General features: G+C 43.0%; 1 protein-coding gene across 1 annotated transcript in view; it reads left to right on the top strand.

The window, feature by feature from the left end:
• The window catches only part of LOC143283254 (two pore channel protein 2-like), a 63,288-nt gene that overhangs the window by 31,644 nt on the left and 4,144 nt on the right, over window positions 1-27,500 (top strand). The window contains exons 15-24 of the mRNA XM_076589429.1: window positions 711-830; window positions 2,837-2,893; window positions 4,070-4,198; window positions 9,778-9,830; window positions 12,908-13,004; window positions 15,890-15,961; window positions 17,056-17,132; window positions 20,204-20,273; window positions 24,609-24,691; window positions 26,618-26,699. Coding sequence (XP_076445544.1) covers window positions 711-830; window positions 2,837-2,893; window positions 4,070-4,198; window positions 9,778-9,830; window positions 12,908-13,004; window positions 15,890-15,961; window positions 17,056-17,132; window positions 20,204-20,273; window positions 24,609-24,691; window positions 26,618-26,699 — 840 coding nt within the window. The remainder of the gene's footprint in view (window positions 1-710; window positions 831-2,836; window positions 2,894-4,069; window positions 4,199-9,777; window positions 9,831-12,907; window positions 13,005-15,889; window positions 15,962-17,055; window positions 17,133-20,203; window positions 20,274-24,608; window positions 24,692-26,617; window positions 26,700-27,500) is intronic.

The following is a 27,500-nucleotide window of genomic DNA, read 5'->3' as shown; positions in this document are numbered from 1 at the left end:
CATGCCATATCCTGTCGATGTTTCATCTCCATGCCATATCCTGTCGATGTTTCATCGCCATACCATATCCTGTCGATGTTTCATCTCCGTGCCATATCCTGTCGATGTTTCATCTCTCCATGCCATATCCTGTCGATGTTTCATCTCCATGCCATATCTTGTCGATGTTTCATCTCCATGCCATATCTTGTCGATGTTTCATCTCCCCATGCCATATCCTGTTGATGTTTCATCTCCCCATGCCATCTCCATGTCGATGTTTCATCTCTCCATGCCATATCCTGTCGATGTTTCATCGCCATGCCATACCCTGTCGATGTTTCATCTCTCCATGCCATATCCTGTCGATGTTTCATCTCTCCATGCCATATCCTGTCGATGTTTCATCTCCACATGCCATATCCTGTCGATGTTTCATCCAGGTTTTTAAACAAGCTTGGAGAGTTCTTGCTCTCTTCCTGCCAAGTTGTCAATGTCATCACAAAACAAACATGCATGCATGCCCACATACACAAGCACACACACACACACACGTACAGGTGGACACATGGTCATTATTACTGTACACACAAAAATTGTTTTTCTTTCTTTCTTTCTTTCTTTTTTTTTTTTTTTTTTTTTTTTTTTTGCATTCAGCCCACATTTTTTTTTTTCTGGAAAGTACAATCTTGTTTGATCTGTGTAATTTTGGAGTGGATTTTTTTCCCCAGTCGATCCCAGTGCGATGGTTCCAGAACCGGATGTTGCGGCGTGTGCAGCGGCTGATTGTGCACAAGTACTTCAATTACTTTGGGATCTTTGTCGCTTTCTGCAACGTGGTCGTCATATCCGTGAGTTGAGAAAGTGGAACAAAGCGTGTGCACACCGTTCTGGTTTGTGTGTGTGTGTTTATTGTGTGTTTTTTTGTGGATTTTTTTGTGAGTGTGTAAGTGTGTGTGTGTGTTTGTGTTTGTCTGTTTGTGTGTATGTATGTGTGTGTTTGTGTTTGTCTGTTTGTGTGTGTGTGTGTGTGCATGTTCAGGTGTGACTGTGCACTGACAATGAACTGAGGTCTCCAGACGATATACCAAGTTCACTAGTGCATTGTGCACTTCACACATGTTAAAGATCCCACAGCAAGATCCCACAGCAACAAGACAGTTGCCCCTGGCAAAAGTAATCTGCAGAAAAATCCACACATAATAATAATAATAATAATAATGGATACTTATATAGCACACTATCCAGAAATCTGCTCTAGGTGCTTTACAAAAACACTTTTGTTAACATAAAACATTACATCAATGTTACATACTCACACACCAAAATGTGACCACACACACACACACACACACACACACACACACACACACTGCATACATACATTTTAGCATACATGTGTATCTAACAGCTACCCTAACACATACGCACACATAGGCAGGCACAAACTTGCAACACATGTATAGAAGGACATAGTTACTTGCAAGCAAGATAAGGTAGGAAGGAAAAGAGGGTGCTTTGGATTACGGCACCAAGGGAGTCAGTCTTCCCAGTGAAAGCAGCCTGAGTTTGTTTGATCACGTCTGAGGGAACCCTGCAAAAGTGATACGGGATCTGTTGTAAGACGCACTCTGTTCAGCAGTTCAGAGGAAGACTGCAAGACATTGCAGCGTCCAGGTTCTCACCTTGCTGCAGAAAATTAGTGAAGAAAACTGCAAGGTTAAAGATATGCTGGGAACAATCCAGATCAGCTGTTTGAAATGTGTTTTGTTTTCCACAAATTCTGCAAACAGGCCATCCTTACATGTTCACTTGCATGTATACACATTTGTACATGCACACACACACACACACACACACACACACACACACTAACACTAACACAGACACACACACACACACACACACACACACACACACACACACACACACACACACACACACACACACACACACATACATATAAGTATCCATATCCATCCATTGACATATACACACACTTGCGATTGCTCGAAGACGAATGCACACATGGAAGTAATGTACTGGTGACATGTAACATACAAACATGCACTGTAGAAAAAAAATATGTTGAAAAAGAGAACATACTTCTTTTTTATGTGCAAAATATTTCTTTAAAAAATGAAAAAGAAATAGAAGAGCCCAGAAAAGTCAGTCTGAAGTAACCCAGTCTTGTGTCATGATGATTTCAGGATACCCAGATGTGTGTGTGTTGATTATCGAAGTTTACTATAAGTATATTGTGACTAATTGAGGCTAACTGGATGTGTGTCATATGATGATTTGAGATTAACTATAAGTATGTCATTACAATTTGAGGTTAAGTGTATGGGTGTCTTGACAGTTTGTGGTTAATTAGATGTATGATATGACAATTTTTTTATATTAAGTATATTTATGTAGTGACGACTTTAGGTTAAGTATATATATTCCATGACGATTTTAGGTTAACAGTATGTATATCATGATGATTTGAGGTTAGCCATATGTGTGTCATGATTGAGATGAACTATTTGTATGTCATGACAGTTTGAGGTTGACTATAATATGTCTGTCATGATGATTTGCGGTTAATGATATGTATACCATGATGATTTAAGGTTAACTAGATTTGTCATAATGATTTTCAGGCTACAAGACATGTTGTATACTGATTTTAGGTTACCTATGTGTGTTCCATGATGATTTGAGGTTAAGTATATTTCATGACGATTTGAGGTCACCCAGGTGTGTCATGACCATTTGAGGTTAACTGTACCTGTGTCATGACGATTTGAGGTAACAAGATGTGTGTCATGTCAACTTGTCGTCACCGAGATGCATGACACGACTGTTGCAGGCAGAGCTGGCAACAAAGTATGTGGAATCTTTTGACGACAGGGGCTCTGACTTGAGGGTGAGTGTTCTTTCTTCCACTTATCTCTCTCTTCCCAGCCTCCTTGGTTTAAACAAATTTGATTTGTTTAAAGACAAAACAATGTAGCAGAAAACATTAAAACATTCAGCACAGCAAGCAAAAGCATGCTCTTGTTACAGTTTTGGCACACAATTGGATGCTGGATGCAACAAAGAAACATTAACAAAACAAGTGGAGTTAGAAGGGTGGTGATGCGGGGGGGGGGGGGGGGAGAGGAGTACACACTCGTGACCAGGAGTGCAAACAAACAAACGCACTCACAGAAAAACAAAGCCCATGATAAACTGGACAATGTAGATGAAGAGGGGCATGGTGAAGCTCACTAAATACAACTCCAAACTTGGACCAGGCCAGCAAAACTGCATCAGGTACATGTGTAGCCAGAGAGACCAGGGAGAAGACCGAGATGATATAAGAGTAAGGAACACATATGGGCAGGCCAGATGTATTTACTTAAGTGCAAACCTGTCAGAATTGCAAACAAAATTCACTACTATTTTTGACAAATGTATTAGTGCAAACGTGTCAGAATTGCAAACAAAAATCACGACTACGTTTGTCAGATGTATTAGTGCATACCTGTTAGAAATGCAAACAAAATTCACTAGTATGTTTGCCAAATGTATTAGTGCAAACCTGTTGGAATTGCAAACAAAATTCACTACTATGTTTGCCAAATGTATTAGTGCAAACCTGTTGGAAATGCAAACAAAATTCACTACTACGTTTGCCAGATGTATTTATCAGTGCAAACCTGTTAGAAATGCAAACAAAATTCACTACTACGTTTGCCAAACGAATTAAGAAGAAGAAAGTTTACACCCAAGAAGAATACAGGCTTGTGTACTCACACACATGCCGCACCCACATGCACACACATACACATGCATGCACAAACACATACACACATGTATGCATGCAGGCACAGACACACACATGCATGCACATATGCATGCATCCACAGACACCTCACATACAAACACACACACACATACACTTCATACCATATCAGTTCAAAAGTAAGTTGCAAATACACGTTTTCCGATGTGTTGGTATCGTTTTCTAATGATGAAGATATATCCAGTATCATTTATTTCTGAAAAAAAAATTTTTGTTTTATTTGTTCCTATTTTTCTTCCTCCTCATGGAATGCAGATTGTGAACTTCCTCTTCGCTATCTACTACGTTTTGGAGCAGCTCATGAAAATCGCAGCCAATGGTGTTCGTCGTTATGTCCATTACAAGACCAACATCTTTGATGCTTTTGTCACTCTGTCGTTGGTGGTAAGTTCCCTTTCTTTACACCCCCCCACGCCCCCATTTTTTAATTTTCTGAGGACAATAAAAGAGGGAATACACTCTTGACTATTTGAGACTGAATAGAGCTGTGTTGAGTTCAAAGTGATGCCAGCTACGTCACCGTATTTCATTACGATAGGTCAAAATTTGTTCCGGTGTTACGCCAATGTCAGAATCAGAATTGCTGCAGCAAGTTCATTTTCAAGGCTAGTTGGAGGTCACCCACGGGCTTGTTTTGTTGGTAGCCACATGGTAGGTTTGTGATGCACCGAGTGCAGGGTCAGTTTGTTGAGTCACACTACTGGTCTCAGATGATGAAATCGAGTCAGAGCCAAACATTGCACGCATGAAGGGAGGAAGGTGGGAGAATGGTTAAGACGCTTATCTGCCTATGCATTATTTGTATTTGTATTTCTTTTTATCACAACAGATTTCTCTGTGTGAAATTCGGGCTGCTCTCCCCAGGGAGAGCGCGTCGCTACACTACAGCGCCACCCATTTTTTTGTATTTTTTCCTGCATGCAGTTTTATTTGTTTTTCCTATCAATGTGGATTTTTCTACAGAATTTTGCCAGGAACAACCCTTTTGTTGCCGTGGGTTCTTTTACGTGCGCTAAGTGCATGCTGCACATGGGACCTCGGTTTATCGTCTCATCCAAATGACTGGACTAGCGTCCAGACCACCGCTCAAGGTCTAGTGGAGGGGGAGAAAATATCGGCGGCTGAACCGTGATTCGAAGCAGCGCGCTCAGATTCTCTGGCTTCCTAGGCAGAAGCGTTACCTGTAGGCCATCACTCCACAGGGGTCTGGGTTCAAGTTCCGGTCTCACCCTTTCTCTCAAGTTTGATTGGAATATCTAGTCATTCAGATGAGATGATGAAGTTTGATTGGAATATCTCGTCATTCAGATGAGATGATGAAGTTTGATTGGAATATCTAGTCATTCAGATGAGATGATGAACCAAGGTCACAAGAGCAGCTCAAGACTTTGCTGCTGGTCAGGCATCTGCCTAGCAGATGTGGTGTAGGGTACGTGGATTTGTCTGAAAACCGTGATGCCACGTAGAGAAACTGAAACTGAAAGCAGGTAAAGGTTTGTTTGTTGTTGTGGTGGGTTTTTTTTTTTGTTGTTGTTGTTGTTTTATCATTTTCTGTGTGACAGTGTTGGACAGATTCTTTATTTCTTAATATTCAGTGAGAGCTTACACATGTCTGGGTTGTTTCTCTTGCTCCAGTGTGTGTTGAATGTTGTGATGTGTCTTTTCCACTGACTCCTCTCAGTCTCTAACTGTGTGAGTAAACGTTTCTGTAGCTGAGGGTCTGAGTATTTCTATGAAAAGAAAATTCTGAATGTTTCTAAAGTGTATCCAAACTGTTTGTGCAAGGAGTTTAAAGGATATTCTATGAATGGATAACCCAGGTGTGTTTGGAAAAAAAACAAAAACTAATTGACTGATTTATCTTAAATAATAATTGAAAATTTAGCCGCCGTGGCGAAGTGGTTAGCGTCGCGGACTGATGGCTGGAAGGACGTGGGTTCGAATCCCAGCGGAGGTGGGTTTTTCGGCCCGTGGCCAGCTCCTACCCAGAGTTGAGTGTGCTGTGGGCTTAAATGGGGAGACTGGGACCACACAGTCGAGTGTCATCCGCTTCAAGGATGCGTCTTTGGGTGTGTTGCTCAAATTACCTGACCAACACTGCAAGTGTCTGTATCTCTCGGGCCTGGTTAACACCGGGATATCATTATGACAGGAAGCGTAGAGTACAGCCTTGTCACGCAGTCCCAAACCAAAATGGACCTCCATAGCAACATCGTCATCATCATCGTCACCCTCCTCCTCCTTCATCGTCATCAATAGAAACAAAATAGTCTCAAAGTCTGTGGCCTTTCATGCCCTGCTCTCATGGTGACCTCAGTTTCGATACCCCTCCACTTCCGTGCTTGGGGTGAGTCCTGTCAATGTCGTCAGTGTTGGCAGATTCATAGAGGGCTGTTGTTTGAGGGACGTGGTGGCGGTCTCCACTCTGGGAGGGACGCTCACTCAGTCTGGCTCCGCGACTAAGCCATTATTGTCGTTAGTAGGGGGCTTAGTAGGTGGTGTCCTAAGTACGTTAAAACAGAACAGGCACCACTGAACACCACCGAAGTGACTCAGCAGCAGTGCAGGGTCTCGTCTGGTGTGTGGCCTCCTGGCGACCTAACATCGATGGTTCCCTGTGGACTGCTGACGCTGGAACTACGACGGACGAACCTGGGTGTGGCCGTGTATGGGGGAATCTAAATGAGCGGCGTGGGAGTAATGCCACTGAAACGGTGCAGATGTTGGGGCAGCAAAAAAAAAAAAAAAAAAAAAAAAGGAAAATTTTGAATGAATTTATAACCCGTGAGGAGGTACTGTTGTTTTCCTATACGTTCCATATCTCTGTTGCCTTGTTGGTCTGTCATTACTACGTTCCATATCTGGCGACACGTTCCATATCTCGCTGTCGCCATGTTGGTCTGTCATTACTACGTTCCATATCTCGCTGTCGCCGTGTTGGTCTGTCATTACTACGTTCCATATCTCGCTGTCGCCGTGTTGGTCTGTCATTACTACGTTCCATATCTCGCTGTCACCGTGTTGGTCTGTCATTACTACGTTCCATATCTCTCTGTCGCCGTGTTGGTCTGTCATTACTACGTTCCATATCTCTCTGTTGCCGTGTTGGTCTGTCATTACTACGTTCCATATCTCTCTGTCGCCGTGTTGGTCTGTCATTACTACGTTCCATATCTCTGTCGCCGTGTTGGTCTGTCATTACTACGTTCCGTATCTCTCTGTCGCCATGTTGGTCTGTCATTACTACGTCCCATATCTCTCTGTTGCCGTGTTGGTCTGTCATTACTACGTTCCATATCTCTCTGTCGCCGTGTTGGTCTGTCATTACTACGTTCCATATCTCTCTGTCGCCGTGTTGGTCTGTCATTACTACGTTCCATATCTCTCTGTCGCCGTGTTGGCCTGTCATTACTACGTTCCATATCTCTCTGTCGCCGTGTTGGCCTGTCATTACTACGTTCCATATCTCTCTGTCGCCGTGTTGGTCTGTCATTACTACCTTCCATATCTCTCTGTCATCATGTTGGTCTGTCATTACTACATTCCATATCTCTCTGTCGCCGTGTTGGTCTGTCTCTCTGTTGCCGTGTTGGTCTGTCATTACTACGTTCCATATCTCTCTGTCGCCGTGTTGGTCTGTCTCTCTGTTGCCGTGTTGGTCTGTCATTACTACGTTCCATATCTCTCTGTCGCCGTGTTGGTCTGTCTCTCTGTTGCCGTGTTGGTCTGTCATTACTACGTTCCATATCTCTCTGTCGCCGTGTTGGTCTGTCATTACTACGTTCCATATCTCTCTGTCGCCGTGTTGGTCTGTCATTACTACGTTCCATATCTCTCTGTCGCCGTGTTGGTCTGTCATTACTACGTTCTATATCTCTCTGTTGCCGTGTTGGTCTGTCATTACTACGTTCCATATCTCTCTGTCGCCGTGTTGGTCTGTCTCTCTGTTGCCGTGTTGGTCTGTCATTACTACGTTCCATATCTCTCTGTCGCCGTGTTGGTCTGTCTCTCTGTCGCCGTGTTGGTCTGTCTCTCTGTCGCCGTGTTGGTCTGTCATTACTACGTTCCATATCTCTCTGTGGCCGTGTTGGTCTGTCATTACTACGTTCCATATCTCTCTGTCGCCGTGTTGGTCTGTCATTACTACGTTCCATATCTCTCTGTGGCCGTGTTGGTCTGTCATTACTACGTTCCATATCTCTCTGTCACCGTGTTGGTCTGTCATTACTACGTTCCATATCTCTCTGTCGCCGTGTTGGTCTGTCATTACTACGTTCCATGTCTCTCTGTCATCGTGTTGGTCTGTCATTACTACGTTCCATATCTGTCATTGTGTTGGTCTGTCATTACTACGTTCCATATCTCTCTGTCGCCGTGTTGGTCTGTCATTACTACGTTCCATATCTCTCTGTTGCCGTGTTGGTCTGTCATTACTATGTTCCATATCTCTCTGTCGCCTTGTTGATCTGTCATTACTACGTTCCATTTCTCTCTGTCGCCGTGTTGGTCTGTCATTACTACGTTCCATATCTCTGTCGCCGTATTGGTCTGTCTCTCTGTGGCCGTGTTGGTCTGTCATTACTATGTTCCATATCTCTCTGTCACCGTGTTGGTCTGTCATTACTACGTTCCATATCTCTCTGTCGCCGTGTTGGTCTGTCATTACTACGTTCCATGTCTCTCTGTCATCGTGTTGGTCTGTCATTACTACGTTCCATATCTCTCTGTCGCCGTGTTGGTCTGTCATTACTACGTTCCATATCTCTCTGTTGCCGTGTTGGTCTGTCATTACTACGTTCCATATCTCTCTGTCGCCGTGTTGGTCTGTCATTACTACGTTCCATATGTCGCCGTGTTGGTCTGTCATTACTACGTTCCATATCTCTGTCGCCATGTTGGTCTGTCATTACTACGTTCCATATCTCTGTCGCCATGTTGGTCTGTCATTACTACGTTCCATATCTCTCTGTCGCCGTGTTGGTCTGTCATTACTACGTTCCATATCTCTGTCGCCGTGTTGGTCTGACATTACTACGTTCCATATGTCGCCATGTTGGTCTGTCATTACTACGTTCCATATCTCTCTGTCGCCGTGTTGGTCTGTCATTACTACATTCCATATCTCTCTGTGGCCGTGTTGGTCTGTCATTACTACATTCCATATCTCTTTGTCGCCTTGTTGGTCTGTCATTACTACGTTCCATATCTCTCTGTGGCCGTGTTGGTCTGTCATTACTATGTTCCATATCTCCCTGTCGCCATGTTGGTCTGTCATTACTATGTTCCATATCTCTCTGTCGCCATGTTGGTCTGTCATTACTACGTTCCATATCTCTCTGTCGCCATGTCATTACTACGTTCCATATCTCTCTGTGGCTGTGTTGGTCTGTCATTACTACATTCCATATCTGTCGCCGTGTTGGTCTGTCATTACTATGTTCCATATCTCTCTGTCGCCGTGTTGGTCTGTCATTACTACGTTCCATATCTCTCTGTCGCCATGTTGGTCTGTCATTACTACGTTCCATATCTCTCTGTCGCCGTGTTGGTCTGTCATTACTACGTTCCATATCTCTCTGTCGCCGTGTTGGTCTGTCATTACTTTTTCTTAATCACATCTGTATGGGGGTTGGAATGTATAAATGTTGGTTGGCTTGTTTGCATGTTAATGTTCCCAGGCAGCAGTCTGGTCTGTTTTACAGTTAATTTCTGTTTGAAAAAGATGTGTGTGTTATCATGTGTGTGTGTGGGTGTGTGTGCGTGCGTGTGCACGCATGCATGCGTGTGTGATTGAGTGAGTGTGATTATATGAGTGAGAGTGCATACCTTCATCTCTAATTGTGTAAGGAGTGTATTTGTGTGTGACTGCGTGTAAGTGTATGTTGGGGCGTGAATTTATTTGAGTTATCATGGTGCGGATGGTGCATTATGTTGTTGTTGATTGTGTGTGTTTGTGAACACAGGTTGGAGAGATATACTCAGCCATAAGGTTTGGGGTCCCTTTCTTTAACACCAAGTAAGTCCAGAACTTTCATCGTTCTGTACTCTCTGTCTCTGTCTCTCTATGTCTCTCTCTCTGTCTCTCTCTCTCTCTCCTCTCTTCTCTGTGTGAAGAGCGGTGTGTTATTCTGTGTTGGGCTGTGCTGTGTTGGGCTGTGCTGTGTTATGCTGTGTTGGGTTGCGGTGTGTTATGCTGTGTTGGGCTGTGCTGTGTTATGCTGTGTTGGGCTGTGCTGTTATACTGTGTTGGGTTGCGGTGTGTTATGCTGTGTTGGGTTGCGGTGTGTTATGCTGTGTTGGGCTGTGCTGTGTTATACTGTGTTGGGTTGCGGTGTGTTATGCTGTGTTGGGCTGTGCTGTGTTATACTGTGTCGGGTTGCGGTGTGTTATGCTGTGTTGGGCTGTGCTGTGTTATACTGTGTCGGGTTGCGGTGTGTTATGCTGTGTTGGGCTGTGCTGTGTTATACTGTGTCGGGTTGCGGTGTGTTATGCTGTGTTGGGCTGTGCTGTGTTATACTGTGTCGGGTTGCGGTGTGTTATGCTGTGCTGGGCTGTGCTGTGTTGGGTTGTGCTGTGTTATACTGTGTTGGGTTGCAGTGTGTTGTACTGTGCTGGGTTGCGGTGTGTTATGCTGTGTTGGGCTGTGCTGTGTTATACTGTGTTGGGTTGCGGTGTGTTATGCTGTGTTGGGCTGTGCTGTGTTATGTTGTGTTGCGTTACGGTGTGTTATGCTGTGTTGGGCTTTGCTGTGTTATGCTGTGTTGGGCTGTGCTGTGTTATACTGTGTTGGGTTGCGGTGTGTTATGCTGTGTTGGGCTGTGCTGTGTTATGTTGTGTTGCGTTACGGTGTGTTATGCTGTGTTGGGCTTTGCTGTGTTATGCTGTGTTGGGCTGTGCTGTGTTATGCTGTGTTGGGTTGCGGTGTGTCATGCTGTGTTGGGCTGTGCTGTGTTATACTGTGTTGGGTTATGTTGGGTCGTGGTGTTATGCTGTGTTGGGCTGTGCTATGCTGTGCTGTGTTATGCTGTGTTGGGATGTGCTGTGTTATGCTGTGTTGGGATGTGCTGTGTTGTGCTGTGTTGGGATGTGCTGTGCTGTGTTACGTTGTGCTGTGCTGTGCTGTGTTACGTTGTGCTGTGCTGTGTTGTGTTGTGTTGTGTTGTGTCTCACATCCAGGTAGGTCGGTCAGAGTGTGTTTCATGCTGTACAATGCAAAGCAATACAATACAATACAATACAATACAACATTACAATACAATACAATGCAAGGCAATATAGTACAATACAAACAATACAATACAATACAATACAATATAATACAGTACAATACAGTTGTCATGTCTCGACTGTGCAGACAAAGATCGAGGAAAGGGCTATGAAGCCGCATAGGGTGCATGCATGCTGATGACTGCTGAGGCCTGTCAGAGACAGGCCTATCAGTACCATATGATGCTATGCATTGCAATGCAATACAATACAATACAATGCAATGCAATGCAATGCAATACCATACCATACCATACCATACCATACCACACCTTGCCATACCATACCATACCATACCACACCTTGCCATACCATACCATACCATGCCATACCATACCATACCATACCATACCACACCTTGCCATACCATACCATACCATACCATACCACACCTTGCCATACCATACCATACCATACCACACCTTGCCATACCATACCATACCATGCCATACCATACCATACCACACCTTGCCATACCACACCTTGCCATACCATACCATACCATACCATACCACACCTTGCCATACCATACCATACCATACCATACCATACCTTGCCATACCATACCATGCCATACCATACCTTGCCATACCACACCTTGCCATACCATACCATGCCATACCATACCTTGCCATACCATACCATGCCATACCATACCTTGCCATACCACACCTTGCCATACCATACCATGCCATACCATACCATGCCATACCATACCTTGCCATACCACACCTTGCCATACCATACCATGCCATACCATACCTTGCCATACCACACCTTGCCATACCATACCATGCCATACCATACCTTGCCATACCACACCTTGCCATACCATACCATGCCATACCATACCATACCTTGCCATACCACACCTTGCCATACCATACCATGCCATACCATACCATACCTTGCCATACCACACCTTGCCATACCATACCATGCCATACCACACCTTGCCATACCATACCATGCCATACCACACCTTGCCATACCATACCATACCATACCATACCATGCCATACCATACCATGCCATACCATACCTTGCCATACCACACCTTGCCATACCATACCATACCATACCATACCATACCACACCTTGCCATACCATACCATACCATACCATACCATACCATACCATACCACACCTTGCCATACCATACCATACCATGCCATACCATGCCATACCATACCATGCCATACCACACCTTGCCATACCACACCATACCATACCATGCCATACCTTGCCATACCACACCTTGCCATACCATACCACACCTTGCCATACCACACCATACCATACCATACCATACCATACCATACCATACCACACCTTGCCATACCATACCATACCATACCATGCCATACCATACCTTGCCATACCACACCTTGCCATACCATACCATGCCATACCATACCATACTATACCATACCATACCATACAGGACAGTACAGTACAATGCAATGCAATGCAATAGATTGCTGTTCAATGTGATGCAATACAATACATAAGACAAGGCTGTGAAGTACAGTTCAAGACAAGACAAGACAATGCTGTTCAGTGCAGTGCAATGCAATGCAGTACAATATAATACATTACAATGCAATGCAATATATTACACTACAATACAAGACAGGCCAGTACAATGCAGTACAACACAATATAGTGCAATGCAATACAATACAGTACAATACAATGCAACACTATACAATACAGTACAATACAAGACAGCCCAGGACGATACTGGACAATACAGTTCATCACATCTACGTTAGTCCCGCTGGAAGTGTTACGTGTTGCACACAAAGGAACGGTGCTGTGTGGCAGGGAGGACTCGGCCAGCATGACCACTCTGTGGAACGTGCTGCGCATCATCAACATCCTGATCATGGTGCGGCTGCTGAAGATCATCCCTCACATCAAGGTCAGCCGCCACCCCACGCCCCGCAGACTTTGGTCCGATTCGCAGACCAGTTCCGAGTTTAGCTCTCAGACTATTATCAGACTTTGGTCCAATTCGCAGACCTATTCTGAGTTTAGCTCTCAGACTATTATCAGACTTTGGTCCAATTCGCAGACCTATTCTGAGTTTAGCTCTCAGACTATTATCAGATTCATTACGGACCAAGTATTGTTCTAATGTCAAGTGCATATGCTTTAGTAACCTGACAATTGAGCATATAATTTTTTACTGTAGCTTGATGAAGCCTTATGTACATGTCCTTTAAGTAATTTCCTGTAATTGTATTTAGATTTTTTTGGATTTTTTTCAAATTTCACCCACATTTCATGTGTCGTCCACATACCTCACCTCAGTAAGAGGTAGACCAAAAGAATCTTGGTAAAAGTGGACTTACATGGGATAAAAGAGGCGATGTCGTATCGAGCCACAGCCTCTTCTTCAGGCGAATGAAATGAGTGAGTGACAGACAGAAAGATACAGAGACGGAGAGAGTAAAGTTTGATTGATATGTATACTTATATAGCGCCTATCCTCGGTCAGAGACCAAGCTCTAAGCGCTTTACATACACGGGGACATTTGCACCACAGGCTGCCACTGGGCGCTCATCATTCGTTTCCTGTGTCATTCAGTCAGATTTCAGACGCACACACATACACACTCAGACAGACATGTAACATTTTACGTGTATGACCGTTTTTTGTTTTTTTTATTTACCCCGCCATGTAGGCAGCCATACTCCGTTTTCGGGGATGTGCATGCTGGGTATATTCTTGTTTCCATAACCCACCGAACGCTGACATGGATTACAGGATCTTTAATGTGCGTATTTGATCTTCTGCGTGCGCATACACACGAAGGGGGTTCAGGCACTAGCAGGTCTGCACATATGTTGACCTGGGAGATCGGAAAAATCTCCACCCTTTACCCACCAGGTGCACCGAGATTCGAACCCAGGACCCTCAGGAAAGGAAAGTGATGAGAAGTTACGGGAAAGGACACCTCACCTCACCTCACCCCACCTCATTTTTTTAGTTTCTATCATGACTGTTTGCATATCTGTGTGTTGCGTCTGTTAGATTAATCAAGCAATGTTGTGATGATGATGCCCCGACTGTTTATATGATATATTCGTGAGGCCCGACCAGTGCATCAGGTCTGTTCGTAAGCTGGTCATCTGCCCTCCCCCCCCCCCCCCCCCCCTTTTTTTTTTAAAGAAGCAGATGTGGTGTAGCTTGTTTGGATCAATCCACACCCATTGAGGCCTTCTTAAAGCTGAAACTGTTGATAACTTGGTACAGTATTTTGAAGGCAGTCTGTGTTGTTATTCAGTTATCTTGTCTTGACAAGACAATTTTTTGACTCACATGTGTAAACAAAGTGAGTCTATTTTTAACCCGGTGTTTGGTTGTCTGTGTGTGTGTCTGTGTGTCCGTGGTAAACTTTAACATTGACATTTTCTCTGCAAATACTTTGTCAGTTGACACCAAATTTGGCATAAAAATAGGAAAAATTCAGTTCTTTCCAGTCATCTTGTTTAAAACAATATTGCACCTCTGGGATGGGCACAAAAAAAATTAAAAAAAGAAGCCTAATTATATGCAAACTGCATTTACCGTTATATTTATATTTTTTGTATTCTCTGAACTTGGCACTTTGACCTCTTATTCTGACACAACAACAAGAGGAGTCATTATTATCATTTTTTGTTCAAACAGGAACTTCTTTTGCTAAGCATGGAATTTTTTTTTATTTTGCAAACGTTTTGGTGCAGATAGTAAAAAAGGGAAATTACTCTGTAATTAATGCTAGGGGACTTAATTTATCACAAGTGAGTCTTGAAGGCCTTGCCTCTCTTGTTTATGATTGTTTTGTGTTGTGTTGTGTTGTAGCTTTTATATTGTAGATGTTTTCCTTTTTTTTCTCTCTCCTATATTACTAACTTTCTTTCAACTGTTGTTTTGTGTTTTCTTTGAGAACAGCATTAGTTAGTCTGATAATGAATGGTTATTTCACTGAGGACCGGGTGAAGACCTTTCATATATGTAAATCATTTATTGATATGAACTGTTCATTGAGACGAGAGTTGATGATGTAATTTCTGTTGTTCATAGAGATTAATTGTTGATTGATGTGAGTTGATGATTTATGTGAATTGATTGATATGAGTTGTTGATTGATGTGAATTGATGAATGATGTGCGTTGTTGACTGTTGTGAGTTGATGGCTGATGTGAATCAATGACTGATATGAGTTGTTCACTGATGATTTGTTGACTGATGTGAATTGATGATTTTTTGTGAGTTGCTGGCTGATGTGAGTTGTGAGTTGCTGGCTGATGTGAGTTGTTGTGGGTTGATGGCTGATGTGAGTTGTTGTGAGTTGATGGCTGATCTGAGTTGATGGCTGATGTGAGTTGTTAACTGATGTGAGTTGTTGACTGATGTGAATTAGTGATTTTTTGTGAGTTGCTGGCTGATGTGAGTTGTGAGTTGATGGCTGATGTGAGTTGTTGTGAGTTTTTGGCTGATGTGAGTTGTTGTGAGTTTTTGGCTGATGTGAGTTGTGAGTTTTGGGCTGATGTGAGTTGTGAGTTTTTGGCTGATGTGAGTTGTTGTGAGTTGATGGCTGATGTGAGTTGTGAGTTCTGAGCTGATGTGAGTTGATGGCTGATGTGAGTTGTGAGTTTTGGGCTGATGTGAGTTGCTGGCTGATGTGAGTTGTTGTGAGTTGATGGCTGATGTGAGTTGTTGTGAGTTGATGCTGATGTGAATTGTTGTGAGTTGATGGCTGATGTGAGTTGATCTTAGTTGATGACTGATGTGATATTATGTGAACTGTGTTGCAGTCAATGCGCGTCATCAGCAGTGTTCTGATCGACCTTGTCAGGAACATGAAATCCTTTGCAGGCGTTCTTATCGTGAGTTTGATTTCTTATCGTGAGTCTGATTTCTTATCGTGAGTCTGATTTCTTATTGTGGGTCTGATTTCTGATTTCTTATCATGGGTCTGATTTCTTATCGTGGGTCTGATTTCTTATCGTGAGTGATTTCTTATCATGGGTCTGATTTCTTATCGTGGGTCTGATTTCTTATCGTGAGTCTGATTTCTGATTTCTTATCATGGGTCTGATTTCTTATCGTGGGTCTGATTTCTGATTTCTTATCATGGGTCTGATTTCTTATCGTGGGTCTGATTTCTTATCATGGGTCTGATTTCTTATCATGCGTATTGCCTTATCATTATTATGATTGTATTGCAGGTACGATTTTCTTATCATGGGTGTCACTCTTATGATTATGATCTCATCATGAGTTTGACTTTCTTATTGCCAGTACAGCTAATATTATGTGTGAATTTCTGATCATGATCAGTATCACTGTCAGTAGCTCAAGGAGGCATCACTGCAAATCCATATACGCTACACCACATCTGTCAAGCAGATGCCTGACCAGCAGCGTAACCCAGCGCACTTAGTCAGGCCTTGAGAAAAAAAAAAGAAGAAAAAAAAGAGGTACATGAATATCTTTAAAAAAAAAAAAATTTTTAAGAAAAAAAAGAAAAGAAAAAGAAAAGATAATAATAATTATAATAATAATAACAATAACAATAATGATAATAAATAAATAAGCAAATAATTGTAAAACATACAGCCTACACACACACACACACGCACACGCACACACGCTGACATGGATTACAGGATCTTTAACGTGCGTATTTGATCTTCTGCTTGCATATACACACGAAGGGGGTTCGGGCACTAGCAGGTCTGCACATATGTTGACCTGGGAGATCGTAAAAATCTCCACCCTTTACCCACCAGGCGCCATCACCGTGATTCGAACCCGGGACCCTCAGATTGACAGTCTAACACTTTAACCACTCGGCTATTGCGCCCGTGGGACCGGAATTCAAACCCAGACCTTTACAGACAGCGTATCAGCAGATAAGCAGCTTAACCATTCTGCCACCTCCCTCCGTCAGTGGCCACGGTGCTGTTTCTGTGTGCAGGTGATCTACTACGTCTTTGCCATTCTGGGGATGGAGCTGTTCCGTGGCGTCATCACCTTCAGGAACGCTACACAGAGGTAGGCGCCGAGTCGCGCTGCAAGTCAGTCAGACTCAGACAGCTTCAGACTTTAGAATTTATTGTGTCAGCATAAAATAAGGTAAATGTCCTTCCAAGCACGTAAAAACACAAATTTTAAGCACAAAGACGTACCTGCATGTGCCTCCACCTTCCACCCCCTCCCCCCCAGTCCCCCATACCCGCTGTTTAGCCCCTCGCTATGCACACACATACAGAACACTTATCAGCACACACACACACGCATATATGTGTGCTTGCAATCCCCCCATCCACACACACACAAACACACACACACACACACAGACACACACACATACCACACACACACACACACACACACACACAACCACACACACACACACACCACACACACACACCACACACACCACACAGACACACACACTCACACAACCACACACAGACACACACACACACACCACACACACACACACTCACACAACCACACACAGACACACACACACACACCACACACACACACACACACACACACATTCATGTGCACAGTGCTATCGCACCAAGTTACCGCTTGAATAAAACACTGACCACTTTGAAAAAAAAACACATCTGTGAAGTTCTTTCAACATGGTTCATTTGAGGCCAGGTTGACACAAGGTCAACATATGTGCAGACCTGCCTGTGCCTGAACCCCCTTCGTGTGTATACGCAAGCAGAAGATCAAATACGCACGTTAAACATGCTGTAATCCATGTCAGCGTTCGGTGGATTATGGAAACAAGGATATACCCAGCATGCAATCCTCTAATCCATGTCAGCGTTCGGTGGATTATGGAAACAAGGACATACCCAGCATGCACACCCCCTAAAACGGAGTATGGCTGCCTACATGGCAGGGTAAAAACAGTCATGCACGTAAAAGCCCACTCATGTACGTTTGCCCACTAACAAGGAAGAAGAAGAAGAAGACACTAGGATATATTGATGAAAGGATGCGTCACCATACCTCATCGTCATTCATCGTCAGTGTCTCAAATTCTGTGGCCTTTCATGCCTTTCATTCCCTGCTCTCGTGGTGACCTCAGTTTTTGAGTCTCCCTCCACGTCCATGCCTGCGTTTCAGTCCTGTCAAGGTCTGTGGTGTCTGCACATTCACTGGGGACTGTTGCTGGAGGCACGTGGTGGCAGTCTGCACTCTGGAAGGGTCGCTCAGTCTTCTTCTTCTTCTTCGTTCGTGGGCTGCAACTCCCACGTTCACTCGTATGTACACGAGTGGGATTTTACATGTATGACCGTTTTTACCCCGCCATGTAGGCAGCCATACTCCGTTTTCGGGGGTGTGCATGCTGGGTATGTTGTTGTTTCCATAACCCACCGAACGCTGACATGGATTACAGGATCTTTAACATGCGTATTTGATCTTCTGCTTGCATATACACACGAAGGGGGTTCAGGCACTAGCAGGTCTGCACATATGTTGACCTGGGAGATCATAAAAATCTCCACCCTTCACCCACCAGGCGCCGTCACCGTGATTCGAACCCGAGACCCTCAGATTGACAGTCCAACGCTTTAACCACTCGGCTGTTGTGCCCGTCGGTCGCTCAGTCAATTTGGATCTGCAACTAAGCAATCACTGTCGTCACTGGAGGGCGTAGTTTGTGGTGTCCTGCATGAGCTGAATCAGAACAAGCACTACCGAACATCACCAGAGTGACTCAGCAGCAGTGCAGGGTCTCCTCTGGTGGGTGGTCTTCTGGCAACCTGGCATCAATAGTTCCCTGTGGAATGCTGGCTCCGAGACTGTGGTAGACGAACCCAGGTTTGGCTGTGTTTGGGTGACTCGGGATGAGCAGCGTGGGAGGAATGCCGCTGATATGATGCAGATGGTGGGTCAGCAAAAAAAAAAAAAGGTTCATTTTAAAGTTGTATTGATCATGAACCCTTCACATTGCTTGTTATTTTGCAAATCAGAATCAGAATCAGAATACCTTTATTATCTCGTAGAGAAATACAAAGACCTGGGCTGTAAAAATGGTGGGGAAAAAATCCTTTGTTTAAAAGATTCATACAGGAAGACATATTGATCATCCAGTCACAGAAGTAAGCCAGACTCAGATGTGGGAAAACAACAGGAAACCAATAGTAAAGAGTGGTAACTCTTTCCATTCACAAGGTACACAACTTCAAGTCAGTGCTGCTTACATTACCGATTCAGCTAGCACACAGGTAAACAAGAGAGGCAAGGTCTTCAAGACTCACTTGTGATACACTTTTTTTTTTAAAAATCCAAGCTTTTTATGTATTGAGTATAATTTCAAAATGTAATGTTTAAGATGAGAAAGATCAGTTTAAAGCAAATTAACTCCCCTAGCATTACAGAGTAATTTCCCTTTTTTACTATCTGCACCAAAACATTTGCAAAATAAATAAAACTTCCATGCTTAGCAAAAGAAGTTCCTGTTTGAACAAAAAATGATAATAATGACTGCTCTAGCTGTTGGGTCAGAATATCAGATCAAAGTGTCAAGTTTAGAGAATACAAAAAATATAAATATAACAGTAATTGCAGTTTGCATATAATTAGGCTTCATTCTTTATTTTTTTGTGCCTATTCCAGAGGCGCAATATTGTTATAAACAAGATGACTGGAAAGAATTGAATTTTTCCTATTTTTATGCCAAATTTGGTGTCAACTGACAAAGTATTTGCAGAGAAAATGTCAATGTTAAAGTTTACCACGGACACACAGACACACACACACACACACACACACACAGAGACAACTGAACACCGGGTTAAAACATAGACTCACTTTGTTTACACAAGTGAGTCAATAAAAGGTACATTGGAACAAAACTTCAGCCCTGATTTGTGAAGTCACACCAGCATGATTGTGTGTTCGCGTTTAGACGTCCTCACTGGGTGCTTGGGCTTGACTCGCCTCACGTGTGAACACTGCTGTCTATTTGTCACTGTGGATGTGGATTGAATTTTTTGTCTGGTTTGGGCTTGATTTTGAGTGTGTGTGTGTGTGTGTGTGTGTGAATTAGGGTTGATAAAGAAAAGAAAAATGATTATTTCTGTTTGCAGCAACAACACCTATGACTGTGGCACTTACCAACAGCTGCAGTACTGGGCCAACAACTTTGATGACTTTGCTGTAAGTTTCAAGAATGATTAATAATGATAATGGTATTTATATAGCACTGAATCTTGTGCAGAGACAAATCAAGGCGCTTTCACACCAGTCATTCACATGCATGCATAACTCTAAAACTGGAGAAACTGAAGACAAGGAAGAGGCAGGGAAGGGAGGCTAACTGAAGAAGAGGTGGGTTTTAAGGCCAGACTTGAAAGAGCTGAGTGTGGAGACTTGACGAAGCGAAAGAGGAAGTTCATTCCAATTGCAAGGTCCAGAGACAGAAAGAGAATGGCAGCCAACAGTGGAGTGTTTGAATCTGGGTATGTGTAAACAGAGTGAGCGAGATGGAGTGTAGAGGTGAAGGCAGCCACAGAGATAGGAATGGTATAAGAAGAAAGATGCGAATGCAGATTGACTCTCACATTCCCCATGCAGGGAGCTTGTGGCGTTTACAATAGAACAATTATACATGCATAAGTATTAGTCATATTAATAATGATAAGAAGAAGACAAAGAAGAAAAAGAAAAATGATACAATAATAATGATAATGAGGATAATGATAATAAAAATGATGATAATAATGATAATGATGGTGAGAATAAATAATGTGCATATACAGCACCCTTTCTCTTCAACTAACAGCACAGGGTGCTTTACATGAAAGAGAAAAAAGTGACCAATTACCGTAAAGTTTGGTCTATTGAGCGCACTGGTATATAAGCCACACCCACTAAATTTTGGAAAAAATTTAACTTTATACATACATAAGCCACACCGGCTTATAAGCCGCACTTATTTCCGGTACCAGAACACATACTGATACTACAGAAAAGCTGTCGATACTGCAGGTTATGAAATAAACACAAACGGGAAACAACACAAAGAAAAGCAAGCGAAAATACTGCTAGTGCCACAAAAAAATAATAAATAAACACAACGAAAATAAGATCCATAATTTAGGGATAGTCACATTTATTCAACGTCATCCTGCTCACTGAATCCACTAAAATCTTCGTCTTCAGTGTCCCAGTTGAAGAGAACCAGCACAGCTTCCTCCGCCATCTTGTCACTGACTTCAGCCTCGCTTTCACTTCATGAACATGAAGGTGGAGGTCGCTGCCGGTTCGTCGCTTGCACTGTCGTCTGCTAGGTCGATCACTTTCAATTTGAAGGCTGCATCATAGGCATAACGTCGCATTTTCGGCATGATGAGGGTGTACACTTGAGCAGAGTAGAACTGAATGCTGATCTGAAGGCTTCAATGTGTGCGGATTTGATTTATAAAACGTGAACAGTTAGCACACTATCCTGAAGCACATCCAAAAATTCATGGACAGAAATCATGATTTTGGTGTCATATACTGTACCATGTCAAACTGATGCAAACTAGGCCTATTGGTTTGCTCTGCTTGGCCAAATTTCGCGCGGCTAACAGTGAAAAGATGGGCCCACCGCTCTCAGCCAATCAAACGCCTCTAAAAACTATAAGCGCTTAATCATTCCTTTGGCCAAGGCTCTCCACGCCATCTTGTCAGGTTTACGCTCTGTCTCGTCTTACGCTTTTTTCGGCTGTTCAGCGTATCCTTTTGGCCTTATTTTGTTGCATGCGGCTTGTGTTTATTGTATTCTTACATTTTGTGTACTCGATTCGACTCGGCACCCTCGATTCGTTCGATTTTTTCTACCTCTAAGTCGATCCTGTCTTTCCTTTCTCTGTTGGGGGTCGGATTTTCGCTGGGTGCCTAAGCGCAGGTTCCATGCCTCGTGTGCCTCATGATTTTGGTGAGTTGAAGGGCAGCTAAGAATAGACGAGAATTTTACACTCCCGGGATCATTAAAATCCTCAAATAAGCCGCATCATTGTATAAACCGCAGAGGTTGAAGCTGGGGTAAAAAGTTGCGGCTTATAGACCGAACTTTGCGGTACATGAACCACATTTGACCAGTCTCTCGAATTTTTGGATGAGCTTCAGGATGCACCAGATGTGCTTTCATATCTGTGAAACTGCATGTTTGGTGCATATCTGTTATGCATGTGTGGGTGTATGTGTAAATGTGTGTCTTCATGTTTTACATTTATTTATCATCATTGTTGTCTTATTTATTTATTTATTTATTATTATTATTATTTTATTATTATTATTATTATTACAACTACCTTTTTTATATTATAATTATTATTTATTTATTTATGTAAGCTTATCTATTATTTATTCACCTTTTTTTTTTCTTTTTTTCTTTTTTTTTCTTTTTTTTTCTCAAGGCCTGACTAAGCGCTTTGGGTTATGCTGCTGGTCAGGCATCTGCTTGGCAGATGTGGTGTAGCGTATATGGATTTGTCCGAACGCAGTGACGCCTCCTTGAGAAACTGAAACTGAAACTGAAACTCTCTTTCTTCTCTCCCTCCCTTACCCCCCATCTCCCCTTCTCTCATTCAACGGCACTGTTCTAAACTGGTTCAAATCTTATCTCACTGATCGATTCCAGTCTGTCATTGTTGATAATTTCCAGTCTGAACCCGTTAAAATTGAACATGTAGTCCCACAGGGATCTGTTTTAGGCCCAGTGCTCTTCACATTGTACACTGCTCCTCTCGCTGAAATTATCAACCGCCATAATGTCAGTCATCATTCTTATGCTGATGACACTCAACTCCAGAAGAGTGATACACCTGAAAAACTGTTGTCGCTCTTGCAAGAAACATCTAACTGCTTCCTGGATATTCAAAATTGGATGACTCTAAATAAGTTACAATTGAACGCAGACAAAACTGAAGCAATGATCATAGGAACTAAACAAAAACTCTCTTCCATTACAACTAATACAATCAAACTTGGCAGTACATCCATCCCTCTGTCCAGTTCAGTCAGGAACCTCGGCGTTGTCCTTGACAACACACTGTCCATGCAAACATTTATCAATCAGACATGTCAATCCTGCTACTGTCAACTGCGGCGCATCAGTTCCATCCGGAAATATCTGTCCATTGATGCAACATCTAGACTTGACGTTTCTCTCATTCTCTCTCGCCTTGACTACTGTAACTCTCTATTGTCTGGTTTGCCTGCTTCATCCATTCAGTCCCTTCAGCGCATACAAAACTCTGCTGCCCGACTCGTCCTCAGAAAGAAAAGATCTGAGCACATCACTCCTCTTTTGCAACATCTCCACTTGCTCCCTATCTCACACCGAATAAAGTACAAGATCAGCACTCTATGCTACAAATGTATTCACAAATCAGCCCCTTCCTATCTCTGTGGCTGCCTTCACCTCTACACAACATCTCGCTCACTACGATCAGCTTCGGATCCACTCCACTTACGCATACCCAGATTCAAACTCTCGACTGTTGGCCACCGTTCTTTCTCTGTCTCTGGATCTTGCAATTGGAATGAACTTCCTCTTTCACTTCGTCAAGTCTCCACACTCAGCTCTTTCAAGTCTGGCCTTAAAACCCACCTCTTCCCAAAATAGCCTCCCTTCCCTGCCTCTTCCTTGTCTTTAATTTCTCCAGTTGTAGAGTTATGCATGCGTGAGAATGACTGGTGCGAAAGCGCTTAGATTTGTTTATGCACAAGATTCAGCACTATATAAGTACCATTATTATTATTATTCACCACACATGCAGCGTGAACTGACAGGCATGGGGCAGTGTCGCAGAAGTAGGAAACTGGGAATGCTTACAGGTAGGTTTTGAAAAGTTGAGTTCTCAGCGAACAGCAAAAAGCAGGGACAGAGGGAGCCAGATGAACGGAAATGAGGGGGGAAGGTTGTGCCAGATGTGAGGACTAGCAAAGAAGAAAACACATACGCACACACGCGCATGCACGCATGCAGGCTTGCATGCACACACCACAGTCACACACACAACCATACACACACACACACACACACACACACACACACACACACACACACACACACACACACCACAACACCACAGTCACACACAACACACATATATACACACATACACACACAGAGACACACACAGATACACACACAACACACACACACACACACACACACACACCACAGTCACACACAACACACATATATACACACATACACACACAGAGACACACACAGATACACACAACACACACACACACACACATGCACACACTCACACAGCTGTGTGATGATGTTGCAGGCATCACTGGTGGTGTTGTGGGACGTGATGGTGGTCACACACACACACACACACACACACACACACACACACACACACACACACACATCACTGGTGGTGTTATGGGACGTGATGGTGGTCACACGCGCGCGCGCACACACACACACACACACACACACACACACACACACACTCACACAGCTGTGTGTTAATGTTTCAGGCATCACTGGTGGTGTTATGGGACGTGATGGTGGTCAACAACTGGATGGTCTTCTTGGAAGCTTACAGGGCGGCCACATCTGCGTCAGTGATTTTATTTGTTTATTTATCTATTTATTTGCGTGTGTTGTGTGCGTGCATGTGCATGTGTGATGTGTGTGTGTATATGTGTGCATGTGTCTGTGTGGAGTGATGGCCTAGAGATAGCGCGTCCACCTAGGGAGCGAGAGAATCTGAGTTCGAATCACGACTCAGTCGCCAATATCTTCTCCCCCTCCACTAGACCTAATCATTTGGATGAGATGATAAACCAAGGACCCATGTGGAGCATGCACTTAGCGCACATAAAAGAACCCATGGCAACAAAAGGGTTGTCCCTGGCAAAATCTAACAGAAAAATCTACTTCAATAGAAAAAAATGAATAAAACTGCACGCGGGTAAAAAATACAAAAAAATGGGTGGCGCTCTCAGTGTAGCAACGCGCTCTCCCTGGGGAGAGCAGCCTGAATTTCACACAGAGAAAAATCTGTTGTGACAAAAAAGAGAGATACAAATACAAAACAATACAATGTACCTGTTGTGTGTGTGTGTGTGTGTGTATGCATGTGATCCAACCGTGAGTTACTGACTGAGGTGCTTGCAAAAGCCACCCTTCCCAGCATCTTGACCATCCTGATGCAGTCCGAGCTTCGCTGGGCTGGACACGTGGCACACATGCCAGACCATCGGCTGCCCAAAAGGCTCTTCTGTGGCGAGCTAGAACAAGGGAAGAGATCACACGGAAACCAGAAGAAGCGCTTCAGAGATACTCTGAAAGTCTCTCTGAAAGCGTTTGACATCAACCCTGACTCCTGGGAGGAATCTGCAGTGGACCTTGACAAATAGCGCACTGCTGTGCACAAAGGCGCCAAGTTGTTGAGGCCAACAGGACTGCTGCAGCTGTTCAGAAGAGGCAGGCCAGAAAGTCACGGGCAAACAAGCTCCCTGACAATGATATGCCTGTCTTTGTCTGCCCCAACTGTCAGCGAACATTTCGTGCGCAGATTGGACTATTCAGCCATCTGCGCATTCACAGATAGATTCATGAGCATCCCCCCACCCCACCACCATCCCCCCATCCCCCAGCTGGATGACAACGATGGTCATCATCGATCTCAATGGACACACACCACCACCACCACCACCACTGACTCCAAGACGTTCACTTCACATCTGTGATGGGTTATTTGCTGAGCATTCATATTACGTATTTGGCCATTTTTACCCTCCACCACCATTTTGACAGCCATACTGATTTTGATTATCCTGATAATAGTAATGGTCATAATTCATTCACCACTTGGTTATTTCAATTTATGCTTTTCACCTGGTTTGATTCTGTTATATATCTGTATGTTTTATGCACAGTTCTCTTCTGCAGCCTTGCCGCTTTTGTACATCTTCAACAAGGATCACAGCTTTAACTTAAATCATGGTTCTGTGGATTCTATGTGACACACTTCTGACTAGTTGTTTAGTTGTTGTTTTATACTTTTCATCATCCTGCCTGGTTATGCTGTCATGCGTAAACTTGCATGTTCAATTCTCTTCCACAATTTTGTGGGTTTTTTTTTTTTTATCTATCTTTAACTTGTATCTTTAACTTGGATCATTTTAATTGGTTTAACTGTACTGTGCTAACTTTTGATATATGTTATCGTCATGTGCTTTGAGCCTTCTGATTTTTAGGGAATCTGCAATATAGATCAAATCTGTTGTTGTTGTTGTTGTTGGTGTTGGTGTTGGTGTTGTTGTTGTTGTTGTTGTTGTCACTTATCATCATTATTATTATTATTACTGTTGTTATTGTTGTTACTATTATTGTTGTTCTTATCATCATTATTATTATTACTATTGTTATTGTTATGATGATTATTATTATTGTTATTATTATTATTATTATTACTATTGTTATTGTTATTATTATGCTGTCATTAGCATTATTATTGTCATCGTTATTTGGCTTTCAGGTGGTCCTACCTGTACTTCGTGGCCTGGTGGTTGATCTCTGTCATCATCGTGCTGAACCTGTTCACTGCTCTCATCATGGAGGTAACCTCTCCTTCTTCTGCTTCTTCTTCTTTTTCTTCTTCTGCTTCTTTTTCTTCTTCTTTTTCTTCTTTTTCTTCTTCTTCTCCTTCTTCTTCTTCTTCTTCTTCTTTTTCTTGTTCTTCTTCTTCTTCTTCTTCTTCTTTTCCTTCTTCTTCTTCTTTTTCTTCTTCTTCTTCTCCTTTTCCTTCTTCTTCTTCTCCTTTTTCTCCTTCTTCTTCTTTTTCTTCTTCTTCTTCTTCTCTTTCTTCCACTTGTTCTTCTTCTTCTTCTTCTTCTTCTTCTTCTTCTGCTTATTTTTCTTCTTCTTCTTCTTCTGCTTCTTTTTCTTCTCCTTCTTCTTCTTCTTCTTCTTCTTCTTCTCTTTCTTCTCCTTCTTCTTCTCTTTCTTCTTCTTCTTCTCTTTCTTCTCCTTCTCCTTCTTCTTCTTCTCCTTGTTCCCCTTCTCCTTCTCCATCTTCATTTTCTATTTTTCTTCATGTTCTTCTTTTTTCCTTCTTCTTCTGGTGCTGCTGTTGTTGCTGTAGTTGCTGCTTCCTTTTCTTCTTCTTCATCTTCTTCATCATTTTCATTTTCTTCTTCTGTGTTTGTGAGTTGCGTTTGTGGACGTATGACCTTCAGAAAACATACGGAAAATACTGTTCTCAAATGCAAAAAGGGCCTTTCAGTCTTAAAAGCAATGGCAACCAAAGGAATTGAACAACGCCACCTCTTCCTGCTATACCAATCACTCGTCCTCAGTGTGATCGACTACGGACTTGGGCTAACAACACCGTCTCAAAGCAACCTCCTAAAATTAGAAAG

The sequence above is a fragment of the Babylonia areolata genome, chromosome 6, assembly GCF_041734735.1.
Source record: "Babylonia areolata isolate BAREFJ2019XMU chromosome 6, ASM4173473v1, whole genome shotgun sequence".
Taxonomy (NCBI): domain Eukaryota; kingdom Metazoa; phylum Mollusca; class Gastropoda; order Neogastropoda; family Buccinidae; genus Babylonia; species Babylonia areolata.
This window is presented reverse-complemented; position numbering and strand designations above follow the sequence as displayed.